At 47.6% G+C, this 14,094-nt stretch overlaps 1 protein-coding gene across 3 annotated transcripts in view; it reads left to right on the top strand.

Moving 5' to 3' along the window:
- grm7 (glutamate metabotropic receptor 7) overlaps positions 1–14,094 on the top strand; it is a 240,060-nt gene that overhangs the window by 201,060 nt on the left and 24,906 nt on the right. For all 3 annotated transcript variants that reach the window (XM_079680198.1, XM_079680199.1, XM_079680200.1), the window contains one exon: positions 7,522–7,661. In XM_079680198.1, coding sequence (XP_079536324.1) covers positions 7,522–7,661 — 140 coding nt within the window. The remainder of the gene's footprint in view (positions 1–7,521; positions 7,662–14,094) is intronic.

Here is a 14,094-nt window from a genome sequence, read left to right as displayed (position 1 = left end):
ACCTCCACCTACCTGTGTGAGTGCTCATTCCCTTCACCTCCACCTACCTGTGTGAGTGCTCATTCCCTTCACCTCCACCTACCTGTGTGAGTGCTCATTCCCTTCACCTCCACCTACCTGTGTGAGTGCTCATTCCCTTCACCTCCACCTACCTGTGTGAGTGCTCATTCCCTTCACCTCCACCTACCTGTGTGACTGCTCATTCCCTTCACCTCCACCTACCTGTGTGAGTGTTCATTCCCTTCACCTCCACCTACCTGTGTGAGTGCTCATTCTCTTCACCTCCACCTACCTGTGTGACTGCTCATTCCCTTCACCTCCACCTACCTGTGTGAGTGCTCATTCTCTTCACCTCCACCTACCTGTGTGAGTGCTCATTCCCTTCACCTCCACCTACCTGTGTGAGTGCTCACTCCCTTCACCTCCACCTACCTGTGTGAGTGCTCACTCCCTTCACCTCCACCTGCCTGTGTGAGTGCTCACTCCCTTCACCTCCACCTGCCTGTGTGAGTGCTCATTCCCTTCACCTCCACCTACCTGTGTGAGTGCTCATTCCCTTCACCTCCACCTACCTGTGTGAGTGCTCACTCCCTTCACCTCCACCTACCTGTGTGAGTGTTCATTCCCTTCACCTCCACCTACCTGTGTGAGTGCTCATTCCCTTCACCTCCACCTACCTGTGTGAGTGCTCATTCCCTTCACCTCCACCTACCTGTGTGAGTGTTCATTCCCTTCACCTCCACCTACCTGTGTGAGTGCTCATTCCCTTCACCTCCACCTACCTGTGTGAGTGCTCACTCCCTTCACCTCCACCTACCTGTGTGAGTGTTCATTCTCTTCACCTCCACCTACCTGTGTGAGTGCTCATTCCCTTCACCTCCACCTACCTGTGTGAGTGCTCATTCCCTTCACCTCCACCTACCTGTGTGAGTGTTCATTCTCTTCACCTCCACCTACCTGTGTGAGTGTTCATTCTCTTCACCTCCACCTACCTGTGTGACTGCTCATTCCCTTCACCTCCACCTACCTGTGTGAGTGCTCATTCCCTTCACCTCCACCTACCTGTGTGAGTGCTCACTCCCTTCACCTCCACCTACCTGTGTGAGTGCTCATTCCCTCCACCTACCTGTGTGAGTGCTCATTCCCTTCACCTCCACCTACCTGTGTGAGTGCTCATTCTCTTCACCTCCACCTACCTGTGTGAGTGCTCATTCCCTCCACCTACCTGTGTGAGTGCTCATTCCCTTCACCTCCACCTACCTGTGTGAGTGCTCATTCTCTTCACCTCCACCTACCTGTGTGAGTGCTCATTCCCTCCACCTACCTGTGTGAGTGCTCATTCCCTTCACCTCCACCTACCTGTGTGAGTGCTCATTCTCTTCACCTCCACCTACCTGTGTGAGTGCTCATTCCCTCCACCTACCTGTGTGAGTGCTCATTCTCTTCACCTCCACCTACCTGTGTGAGTGCTCATTCCTTCACCTCCACCTACCTGTGTGAGTGCTCACTCCCTTCACCTCCACCTACCTGTGTGAGTGCTCATTCTCTTCACCTCCACCTACCTGTGTGAGTGCTCATTCCCTTCACCTCCACCTACCTGTGTGAGTGCTCATTCCCTTCCCCTCCACCTACCTGTGTGAGTGCTCACTCCCTTCACCTCCACCTACCTGTGTGAGTGCTCACTCCCTTCACCTCCACCTACCTGTGTGAGTGCTCATTCCCTTCCCCTCCACCTACCTGTGTGAGTGCAGGTTTTCCGCATTGACTTTGATCAAAAGCAAGTACCGGTAAAGGCTGCAGCCAGAGTATGATCTGCGTTTATTCCTGTGTGCATCAAAGACGCAGACTCATTGTTCCCACTAAAGTAGGGGTGAGTGTAATGAGGAGGCAACGTTGACGTTCAGTGTGTTACCGGGAGCATATAAGGATTTATCCACCATGTCGAACATTTTAAAAATATGTCTTGAGAACACGGCGTGCGGAAATATACGGGTCGTGCTGCAGCTAGATGTGCCTGTCCTCTGTAAGAAGGTGTCGGCGACTGACATGCAAGGAAGAACGGCTGTCCACAGGCTGTTCCAACTTTAACAACTGTATGAACTTCCAGGGTAGTGAATTGAACATGCTATTGTAATTGGGTGTGTGGTATCTTTTCATGCACGCACACGCATGTTCCACAACACACAAACTGAACAACACTCCATTTTCCAATCGCTACCAACGATCTTTTTATAATAACAAGTGGACGTTACTGATGCAATATGGTTGAGACCATTCGGGCTTATTCTAGAGGGGTGCAAGGAATAGTCCAAGTAGTGGGGGAGTTTTATACAATATGTTTAAAACATAAAAATAAAAAGGTTTTAAAAGGTTATTGTTTAATGTTTTAAGGAGGTGACGCTACTCAGCCAATCAAATCGGTGCAGTCAGCACGATAGATTCAAACACAGAGACACGACAAGAGGAGAGAAGCAGTCGGAGTAATTTCATATGACGGAAGGTAGACAGCAAAAACAGAGCATTTAATTACATGTTCTCTGACTGGACCTCTTTGAAATGCAATTGAATACCCCTGCATTATAGCAACAACAACAATAATAATAATAATAATAATTGGGAGGCGGGGCGCGGCTGTTCTTCTGTTCTCTGAGGGGAGGCTCACCTACCCACACTTTGAAAACCCCTGATCTAGAACAATAGAAAGAGCAGATAATAAGAAGAAGACTCATTGACAAATAAAACCGTTCTCTTTGTGATGACGTCCTGCTCCGGTGAGATCCCTGAAGCGTTCCTGATTTCACTCTGACGTTAAACAGAGGAACTTCTTTTCTTCTTTTCAAACTGAGAGACTTTCTGAAAGGTTCTCTGAAATAATCTTGACAGCGCACGAGGGACAATAAAAAGCTTTATGAAAGAAGCTTTTTCTTTCCTGACTTCACGATGTCACATTCAAACCGACGCTACCTCCACTGTATAAACCGCTTCCACACATCCTTCCACTTCAGATCCAAACACGAGCTCCACCTCTACCTTTACTCAGTGTGCACTCCTACATACAGACCATCATCTCCAACACCATCAGCAGCGACTGGCGTTGGGTTCAGAGTTCAAGGAAAGACAGACAACTTCTAAGTTTAACTATTTATTGTAAAGAGAGCAATATATATATATCACTTGGCAAAGGACTCATCACGTCTCTGGGAATCCCAGGCAGCAAAGCTATAATCTGTTACCTCCAAATCCATCAAGAGCCTCCAACCTCGTGAGACAATACATTTTATCACACAGGGCGTTGCCCGTACTTTGTGATTGGTCCAGACTAGCTGAAGAGATACCGTGGTTTAGACTTGGTTCTCTTTGGTTGGTGCACAGACTCAGATAGAGTCTCTTGGCAACACGATCCTCCAATCAGCATTGGGCCGGCTGTGGAAGTCCCTCCCTACTCTGGCACCATCATACTCATTTGTTTTCTCTAACGTTTCTTCAGAGCGGGACACCATGTTGCTTCCTAGCTTTGCGGGGGAAGGGTTACCAGGTACAATATGTCGTTGGCACCCCGACCCAAACCACAGTTTTTGTACAAACTAAATCAATTTGACTCAATTACTGGACCTGGAACACACACTGTGTTCACACACAGATGTAGATCATATGTGCACGTGACCAAGGAGCTCTATATGCTCACTTTAATGTATTTCTTATTTTATAGTTATTTTATCCTTTTTAATTGTTATCTTTGATTTTATCCTTAATTTATTTTATATACTAATAATAATAATATATATGTATATATTCATCCGTATGGATCTGTGCTGTCCCGTGTTTTATTCTTACCCTGTTGCTATTAAACTACTGGATTTCCATCTTATCTTACATTTTACTTTAAAATGAAATCCTCTTCTGCTCCTCTTCCTCCCTCAGTGCAGCCATCCTGGCCTCCTCTTCCTCTTCTAGAAACTGGTGAAGCTTCTTGAACTGCTCCTTAATCTGCGTCTCTGTGTGTTGAGCCTGGACCTTGGATGTAGAAAAGTCAGAATCAATATAGATGTTTTTATTTTAAAGTAAATTCAGATTGAACAGTACAGGGGGCTCTCGGGCTTAACAGGTTAAAATAAATCGTTTTACTTAGAAAGCCCTCAAGCCCCTCCCGTTTTCACTCTTGCCTTCAACTGCTAGTCCTTTAGTTTTTTACAGAGACTCCTCCCACTTTCACGTAAACAAACTAAATCTCGTACGCATATCTAAAGTGCGGAGACGAACCAAAAAGCCTGTTGGAGGGAGGTGTATAAAAACGTACAGGAAGCGGGCAATTTTCTATTTGGCATTGAAAACGAAAAGTATCGCCCTCCCTATTTCAGAGATCTCCTTCTAGGTATTTTATCCGATCGACTCCAAATTTGGCGGGTAGCGTCTGGAGACCTGAGCGATGATAATTCATCAAAATTGTAACTTTTGTTGTGGTTTCTGAAGCTTTTAGTAAACGCTGCGCATGCTTCTCAAGCTGCTGAAGAGGTTTCCTCATGAGGAACATTTGGGTTTTATATCTGCATCCTTCTGAAGCGGCACCTCCTTTCTCCTGATGGAAGAGTTCTGGGTCGCTGTAGTGAGCTCCACCTGTCGGCCTCCCGCCAGGCAGAGCCAGGAACACGCTGCACTAACACATGCGTAATAAATAATGTGTGAATAAGATTCACTTCTTCACGTTTGGTGAAAATGTTTGGCTCTATGCAAAATGAAAGTACTAAATAACGTCGGGCAAAGCAACCGGAGAAAAGCCCTGGAAACAGAACAGGGCTCAGAGGAGGGCTCAGAGGAGGGCTCAGAGTGACTCAGAGGAGGGCTCAGAGTGACTCAGAGGAGGGCTCAGAGTGACTCAGAGGAGGGCTCAGAGTAACTCAGAGGAGGGCTCAGAGTGACTCAGAGGAGGGCTCAGAGTGACTCAGAGGAGGGCTCAGAGTAACTCAGAGGAGGGCTCAGAGTGACTCAGAGGAGGGCTCAGAGTGACTCAGAGGAGGGCTCAGAGGAGGGCTCAGAGTAACTCAGAGGAGGGCTCAGAGTGACTCAGAGGAAGGCTCAGAGGAGGGCTCAGAGGAGGGCTCAGAGGAGGGCTCAGAGTGACTCAGAGGAAGGCTCAGAGGAGGGCTCAGAGGAGGGCTCAGAGGAGGGCTCAGAGTGACTCAGAGGAGGGCTCAGAGTAACTCAGAGGAGGGCTCAGAGTGACTCAGAGGAGGGCTCAGAGGAAGTCAGAGGAGGGCTCAGAGTGACTCAGAGGAGGACTCAGAGGAAGTCAGAGGAGGGCTCAGAGTGACTCAGAGGAGGGCTCAGAGGAAGTCAGAGGAGGGCTCAGAGTGACTCAGAGGAGGGCTCAGAGTGACTCAGAGTAGGGCTCAGAGTGACTCAGAGGAGGGCTCAGAGTGACTCAGAGGAGGGCTCAGAGGAAGTCAGAGGAGGGCTCAGAGGAGGGCTCAGAGGAGGACTCAGAGTGACTCAGAGGAGGGCTCAGAGTGACTCAGAGGAGGGCTCAGAGTGACTCAGAGGAGGGCTCAGAGTGACTCAGAGGAGGGCTCAGAGTGACTCAGAGGAGGGCTCAGAGTGACTCAGAGGAGGGCTCAGAGGAAGTCAGAGGAGGGCTCAGAGGAGGGCTCAGAGGAGGGCTCAGAGTGACTCAGAGGAGGGCTCAGAGTGACTCAGAGGAGGGCTCAGAGGAAGTCAGAGGAGGGCTCAGAGTGACTCAGAGTAGGGCTCAGAGTGACTCAGAGGAGGGCTCAGAGGAGGGCTCAGAGTGACTCAGAGGAGGGCTCAGAGTGACTCAGAGGAGGGCTCAGAGGAAGTCAGAGGAGGGCTCAGAGGAGGGCTCAGAGGAGGACTCAGAGTGACTCAGAGGAGGGCTCAGAGGAGGGCTCAGAGGAGGGCTCAGAGTAACTCAGAGGAGGGCTCAGAGGGGCTCAGAGGGAGTCAGAGGAGGGCTCAGAGGAGGGCTCAGAGTGACTCAGAGGAGGGCTCAGAGTGACTCAGAGGAGGGCTCAGAGTGACTCAGAGGAAGTCAGAGGAAGTCATATTCATAAGGAAGCTGCAGACCTTCCTGCCAGAACACTTATTTATGACCTGAGGAAAAGTCTCTTTGTACTTTCAGCAGAACTCTCTGTCCCCTCTCCTTCTGTCTGGAAACCACATTTATATTTCTTTCTCAGTATTTGCCTCCCTCTGCCTTTTTTTACTCTACATTAAATACCGACTTGAAAGCGACTCCTGGCCCACACCGAAGGCAGACGAGCCAAAGTAAATAAAGGGTGAGTCTTTGAGAGGACCCCCAGAGGGGCAGAGGGAACAACAGAGACAAAGCAGGCAGGGCCAACAACACCACTCTGTGAGAAAGTGGCAAAGCTTGGACTAAGCCCATGGTGGATTCTGCTGCTGGGAGTTGTTCCGTTCATGGTATGCAAAATATGTCTCTGTAAACTCAGCTGACTGAAAAGGAGCAGGGAGAAGAACATCGTATATCACCTGGCACTTTCTAAACACAAACTAAATACATCGAAATAGATAGTCTGTCCTTCATATTTATTTTTCACAGCCAAACGTATTCAAAGCCAAACATAACAGTATCTTAGGATAATAAGAGAAACACAAAAAATATGTATTTCCCACTTGACAGTTAACGGAAAGAAACAAAACAAAAAGACAACGACACCAAAACATCACAAGGAAAGGAAACCCCCTCATCTGAGTGGTACCGGAGAGGAAGGTGGGAAGCAGCGCATAATAATAATAACTATCGTCACACATAAAGCAGTCAGTTTATTCAGACTGCACGCTCTTACTTTACAACACTTGAGATGATACTCGCATGTTTTGTTCAGCAGGACGTCTCATGTTGATGACATTTAGTCGCCTCATTTAGACGCTTGTTAGCAACCTCCGTTTTAAAATCCGACAGTGGGGTATTTACTGATGTATGTCGTAGAGGAAAACATCCAAATCTCTTCAGCTCGTGTTAACCACAGACCTCATTTCAGGATAACATCCACTCTATTGGCTGACATGCATGAATCCCACACCAGTGGAAAGCTGAGACTGAGACCTATCCATCGACACCAGGATTCTAAAGACTGAATCTGAGTCCTCTTCAGATGACCTTGGTTCTGTTATGACGCTTTCTAGAGTTTGAATCAAATAGGCAGGAATTCCACTTTGTTTTCTACGGGCTACTTCCCCCCCACAGTGTTCTACTTCCTGGAGAGTGTGGTGATTCCTGGGATCTAGACAATTTCATAAAGGCGTAATATTCGTTAGGCATAATACAAACATTTATTAATTCAAATACAAATTCAAGAAAGGGAATAAGAAAATATGAATAATAAGAATATAAAAACATACTCCTTAAGATAATCAGTTAATGTAAGCATCCAATCAGAATATGTATAAGTAAAAACAGATGTGTTGACGGTTAAATAAGTTGATTCGACCTCAAATCAATCGGCCGACGTGTTGATTGATTTGTTGACTGTTTGTCTCCCACAGGAAGTGCCGGTACTGCGGTGACGTTCAACCGTAACGGCGACGCCCCCGGACGCTACGACCTGTTCCAGTATCAGTGGAGCAACGTCAGCGGGCCGGGATACCGCGTGATCGGGCAGTGGACCGAGTCCCTGCAGCTCAACGTGAGTTCATGTCCAATACTTGCTAAAAAAGTCAAAGTCAACGTTATTGTCAATCTTTCAGTTTGTGTGTGAAGAAAGATCTAAATACCGTTTCCCACAATCCCGAGGAATACAAAATATAAATATGTATAAAATATGTATATACCTATTATACACAATCAACTGGCACCTTTCACCAGCTCAAGTCCTGGAAAGACCTAGTGCTACCGAGGTGTCCCTGAGCAAGGCACTGGTCCCTACACTGCTCCCCGGGCGTCGTACATAATGGCAGCCCACTCCTCCTAACCCTAGTAGGGGTCGAATGCAGAGAAACCTTTTCGTTACATAGAACCTGTACTACGTAACAGGTTGATTCTTCTTTATGCTCTAGGGCCATCAGTCGATTAAAATAGTTAATCACGATAGATCGCAAATTATTCGCACATTTTTTATCTGTTCTAAAAGTTCCTTAGAGGAATCTTTTTCTACTTTTTAATGTTCTTATAAACGAGTGGAGAAATATGCTTTATGCTAATGTTTGTTTATTATCATTCGAACAATGACAAATATTCTCCTGAATATTCTCAACACCACAACCTGGACCCTCTCTCTCTCTCTCTCTCTCTCTCTCTCTCTCTCCCTCTCTCTCTCTCTCTCTCTCTCTCTCTCTCCCTCTCTCTCTCTCTCCCTCTCCCTCTCTCTCTCTCTCTCTCTCTCCCTCTCCCTCTCTCTCTCTCTCTCTCTCTCTCTCTCATCTCTCTCTCTCTCTCTCTGCACTGAGCCAGCTGCTCAAACAAACAAGCCTGTTTACAGTTGTCGGTGAAATGCCGCTCCTCTGTCTTCGTAACAGTCAAAGCATGAGACTGAAGTTCCCACAGTGGGTCAGAGTAATGCGCAGTGATGTGCAGTCGACACGTTGGATGAGATCCAAATTGCCTCACACAGTCCCTCGTCCTCCACAATGTTGTATGCTGTAGCCACCGCCACCCATTTAGCGTCAGCTGTGAGCTTGGCTTGCTGTTTAAAACACCTTCTGTTGTATCCATATCTCACGTAAAGCCTTTGGGCTCTGAAACTACGGGGCGGGCCGAGGACCAATACACAGGCGTTAATCGCATGTTCAAATAATTAGTGGCGTTAAAAAACAAATTGCGTTAACTTGACAGCCCTAATATGCGCACATTAAGACATAAATAAAACCACAACAATCAATACATACAAAATAACAGTCTCTTCAATATCTTTGGGAAATGTGCATTAGTGCAGACTGTCCATAGCAGCGTGAAGTGGACGTGATATAAACATCAGTGGAGGCAGCTCACTGTGGTTCCTTGGCTCTTATAAGACACGTTCATTCTGTCAAAACCAAACCTTGAACCTGTTTTCTAAATTGTTGGAGTCGCCTGTTCATTTATTCCGGCCGTTACTCTGACGTACTAATCGACCTAACAGAAGCTATTGAGTCCATGTAAGTTTACTGCTCAGCAGGTCAGCAAGGTCTCACCTCTATTAACTCCTGGAGAACCAGGTTCAGTGAATGCCGTCTTCAGTTGTGACATTAAGATCTTACCAAGTCGAGGGAAATCACCCTCTCAGTCTGTCCTGCAGAAAAAACCCAAAGACATCTCCTTCATACCTTACGTGTGGGAAAGGTCATGACCTCTGATGTGCAGGGCTGCACAGGTCCACACATGTTCTCCTATGGCCTAGGCTTCAGTGATGTGCTATAGATTCACCCCCCCCCCCCCCCCCCCCCGCATTTTCATTGTGGGTTATAAAAGAATATATTTGATTATATTAACTTTTGTTTTAATTATTCAACTTAATATGGAGACCTCAACAAAACACTGACACTTTCTGGTGTCAGTCAGTTTGTGAACTTGGAGTATTTTTCATGTATTCTTCTTGAGTCAAAAACAGTTTTCCATTTGCACAAAAACCTGCATTATTCACATGGTGTAAATAACCTCACTTGACTGAATGCACTTACAGATATAGATGTAAATTAGTAGGGATTATAATTTCCTCTATTGTGAGAAAAGAATTTATGATCCTAAGTGTTTTAGTGAAAGGTGGAAATGATTGAAATGCATGCCACAGCTAAATATGTCTGATGTGTGGGTCTCCATGTGTTCACTGCTGAAAGACGGCAGATTGATTTACCCATGTTTGATTTGATCCTGTTACACGCATGGTACACTATTATTACGAATGGATCATAAGTCCTGGATCTTGAGTGGTGGCTGTGGTCCTGGATCATAAGTCCTGGATCTTGAGTGGTGGCTGTGGTCCTGGATCATAAGTCCTGGATCATGAGTCCTGGATCTTGAGTCCTGGATCTTGAGTGGTGGCTGTGGTCCTGGATCATAAGTCCTGGATCTTGAGTGGTGGCTGAGGTCCTGGATCAAAGTCCTGGATCTTGAGTGGTGGCTGTGGTCCTGGATCATGAGTCCTGGATCTTGAGTGGTGGCTGTGGTCCTGGATCATAAGTCCTGGATCTTGAGTGGTGGCTGTGGTCCTGGATCATAAGCCCTGGATCTTGAGTGGTGGCTGTGGTCCTGGATCATAAGTCCTGGATCTTGAGTGGTGGCTGTGGTCCTGGATCATAAGTCCTGGATCTTGAGTGGTGGCTGTGGTCCTGGATCATAAGCCCTGGATCTTGAGTGGTGGCTGTGGTCCTGGATCATAAGTCCTGGATCTTGAGTGGTGGCTGTGGTCTTGGATCATAAGTCCTGGATCTTGAGTGGTGGCTGTGGTCCTGGATCATAAGCCCTGGATCTTGAGTGGTGGCTGTGGTCCTGGATCATAAGCCCTGGATCTTGAGTGGTGGCTGTGGTCCTGGATCATAAGTCCTGGATCTTGAGTGGTGGCTGTGGTCCTGGATCATAAGTCCTGGATCTTGAGTGGTGGCTGTGGTCCTGGATCATAAGTCCTGGATCTTGAGTCCTGGATCTTGAGTGGTGGCTGTGGTCCTGGATCATGAGTCCTGGATCATGAGTCCTGGATCTTGAGTGGTGGCTGTGGTCCTGGATCATGAGTCCTGGATCTTGAGTGGTGGCTGTGGTCCTGGATCATGAGTCCTGGATCTTGAGTGGTGGCTGTGGTCCTGGATCATGAGTCCTGGATCTTGAGTGGTGGCTGTGGTCCTGGATCATAAGTCCTGGATCTTGAGTGGTGGCTGTGGTCCTGGATCATAAGTCCTGGATCTTGAGTGGTGGCTGTGGTCCTGGATCATAAGTCCTGGATGGATATCCTCGTGGTCTACCTATGTTCTAAATGAGGAACACGAGGCAAATATTTATCTCCTCCCTCTCTATCACTCTCTCTATCTCTCCCTCTTTCTCTATCTATCACTCTCTCTCTCTTTATCTCTCTATCTCTCTCTCTCTCTCTATCTATCTCTCTATCTTCTCTCTCTCTATCTCTCCCCTCTCTCTCTCTCTCTCTCTTTCTCTCTCTCTCTCTCTCTTTATCTCTCTCTCTATCTCCTTTCTCTCCCCTCTCTCTATCTATCACTCTCTCTCTCTTTCTCTCTTTATCTATCTCCTCTCTCTCTATCACTCTCTCTCTATCTATCACTCTCTATCTCTCTCTCTCTATATATCTTTCTCTCTCTCTCTCCCTCTCTCTATCTTTCTCTCTCTATCTCTCTCTCTCTCTCTCTGTTAATAAAGCTGTAGTGAAGCAGCCATGTTTGTTTCTCTGTATCTGGGTTCTTCTGCATGCGGGGCCATTCCTCTGCTTCCTCACAAACTAAATTATTCACCCGGCAGCCTCCGGTGAGCCATCCCATAATAATCCCTTTGTGTGTGTTTCACAGTCTGCACAATAAAAAGTGAGTCATTGCTGAAGCTAACGTGAAGCGTGACGGAGGACCAGATCCAGGGCCGCTGTCCTTCTCAGAGATCAGAGCAGCAATCAGCAGCAGATTAGTAACCTTAGTTTGAACCTCCAGCTCGTTATGTGTGGATCTGTGAGACCGACCGTTGAGCGGCCCGACCAAGCAAGGAGGCAGAACGTTTATTAAAACACTGTGCACAAAGTCACACAGCCTCAACCTGCTGCGGCTGTTCACGAGAGCCCAGCCTGCAGCCACCACGATCTCACACACACAGACACTAACGAGACACAGGTGAGGGGGAGCAATTAGACACAGGTGAGGGGGAGCAATTAAACACAGGTGAGGGGGAGCAATTAGACACAGGTGAGGGAGAGCAATTAAACACAGGTGAGGGGGAGCAATTAGACACAGGTGAGGGGGAGCAAATAGACACAGGTGAGGGGGAGCAATTAAACACAGGTGAGGGGGAGCAATTAGACACAGGTGAGGGGGAGCAATTAGACACAGGTGAGGGGGAGCAATTAGACACAGGTGAGGGGGGAGCAATTAAACACAGGTGAGGGGGGAGCAATTAGACACAGGTGAGGGGGAGCAATTAGACACAGGTGAGGGGGGAGCAATTAGACACAGGTGAGGGGGAGCAATTAAACACAGGTGAGGGGGAGCAATTAGACACAGGTGAGGGGGGAGCAATTAAACACAGGTGAGGGGGGAGCAATTAAACACAGGTGAGGGGGAGCAATTAGACACAGGTGAGGGGGAGCAATTAGACACAGGTGAGGGGGAGCAATTAGACACAGGTGAGGGGGAGCAATTAGACACAGGTGAGGGGGAGCAATTAGACACAGGTGAGGGGGAGCAATTAGACACAGGTGAGGGGGAGCAATTAAACACAGGTGAGGGGGAGCAATTAAACACAGGTGAGGGGGAGCAATTAAACACAGGTGAGGGGGAGCAATTAGACACAGGTGAGGGGGAGCAATTAAACACAGGTGAGGGGGAGCAATTAGACACAGGTGAGGGGGAGCAATTAGACACAGGTGAGGGGGAGCAATTAGACACAGGTGAGGGGGAGCAATTAAACACAGGTGAGGGGGAGCAATTAGACACAGGTGAGGGGGAGCAATTAGACACAGGTGAGGGGGGAGGAGACAACCCAGGGCCCCAGGTACTTCAATAATTAGTATAAACCATGTTAACTGTCCTGTGTGATCACGCTGATAAAGGGCCGTATCACCCAAAGCCGTCAGTCCAGAGAGAACATGACCTCCTGCTCTCCACCTCCTCACATCACACGTCTGGGGATACATGCATGTAAATGAAGGGAGGACACATCACACACACACATACACACACACACACACACACACACACACACACACACACACACACACACACACTGTGTACAGAAAGGCTTGCAACCCGCGCACAGATGATCAGCAGACGCCATCAAAAAGCGTGTTCCTGTTGTGACTCATTATTCCATCATTCCAACATCTGCCTATCATTTCTTTCATTCTCCAAAAAAACACCAAATTCAACAAATTCATGCCATTTTCTACGGCCAGCTTGCAGACATCACACTCTCTCCTCACCTGACTATCAAGCATGCTAACTATTACATGATTGAAAACCCCGTTGTGCCTCAGCAGGAAGTGGTCACATTCAGTGCTGATGCCTTTCACTCTTCTTCTTCTTCCATATCCTCTTCACATCCAGCCCATTCACACCTCTCCCGCTGCTGGCCTCCTCACATGCTCCCCTCTCAAAGTGTTGTAGACTGCTTTAGTCCCCCAGCTCACATATCCCCCCACCAACATTCACATACAACTCCACCACACTTTTCTTACCCCCACAGCTTCACCCTCAATCATCCTTTTCCATTCACCCAGCACCCCCTCCTTTATGCTATCCAGAACCTTCTCATCACCAGATCCCTCTCCCTGACCTCATCCCCTACCGCCTGTGCCCTCATGAAACCCGGTACACTCATTCACTAAATCCTTTACCGACCTGAACCCCGCTCTCACAGAATCCTGCTCCAACGTTATCCTCAGATTATGGAATATGGGCTGCTGCCTCCCCTGCTCCGTGTTCACACATTCATAACTCACACACTTCAGAACATCCCCCCGTGCACTCATCACTTCCTTTTGAACATCGTTCATTCCTCTCATCCACCCCCTCCTGAACCTCATGCAAATAGCGCTGTCCCCACAGCCCCCATACGGCCTCCCCCAAGAAGACCTTCCATAAATGACCATCTCCCTTTTTTAAATATCATCCTTTTGACCCTTATCGTTTCAACTTCCTTTCTGAGTGTATCAGCTTCAATCCCCCGTCCTCATATTCATTCTCCATGACTTCTTTTGCAATCCTAACCCCTTCCCCTCCCAAATGAACTCACTCACCAATTTATCCATTTCTTTAATTACCGAACTCGGAACGTCCAGGACATTCATGACATACCCCAATTTGCTCATAATTAACCCATTTGCAACCAAAACCTTACCTCCTAACTTCAGCTTCCTTCATTTCCAAAACCTTACCTCCTAACTTCAGCTTCCTTCATTTCCAAAACCTTACCTCCTAACTTCAGCTTCCTTCATTTCC

Source organism: Notothenia rossii (assembly GCF_949606895.1).
Source record: "Notothenia rossii genome assembly, chromosome: 5".
NCBI classification, from domain to species: domain Eukaryota; kingdom Metazoa; phylum Chordata; class Actinopteri; order Perciformes; family Nototheniidae; genus Notothenia; species Notothenia rossii.
This window is presented reverse-complemented; position numbering and strand designations above follow the sequence as displayed.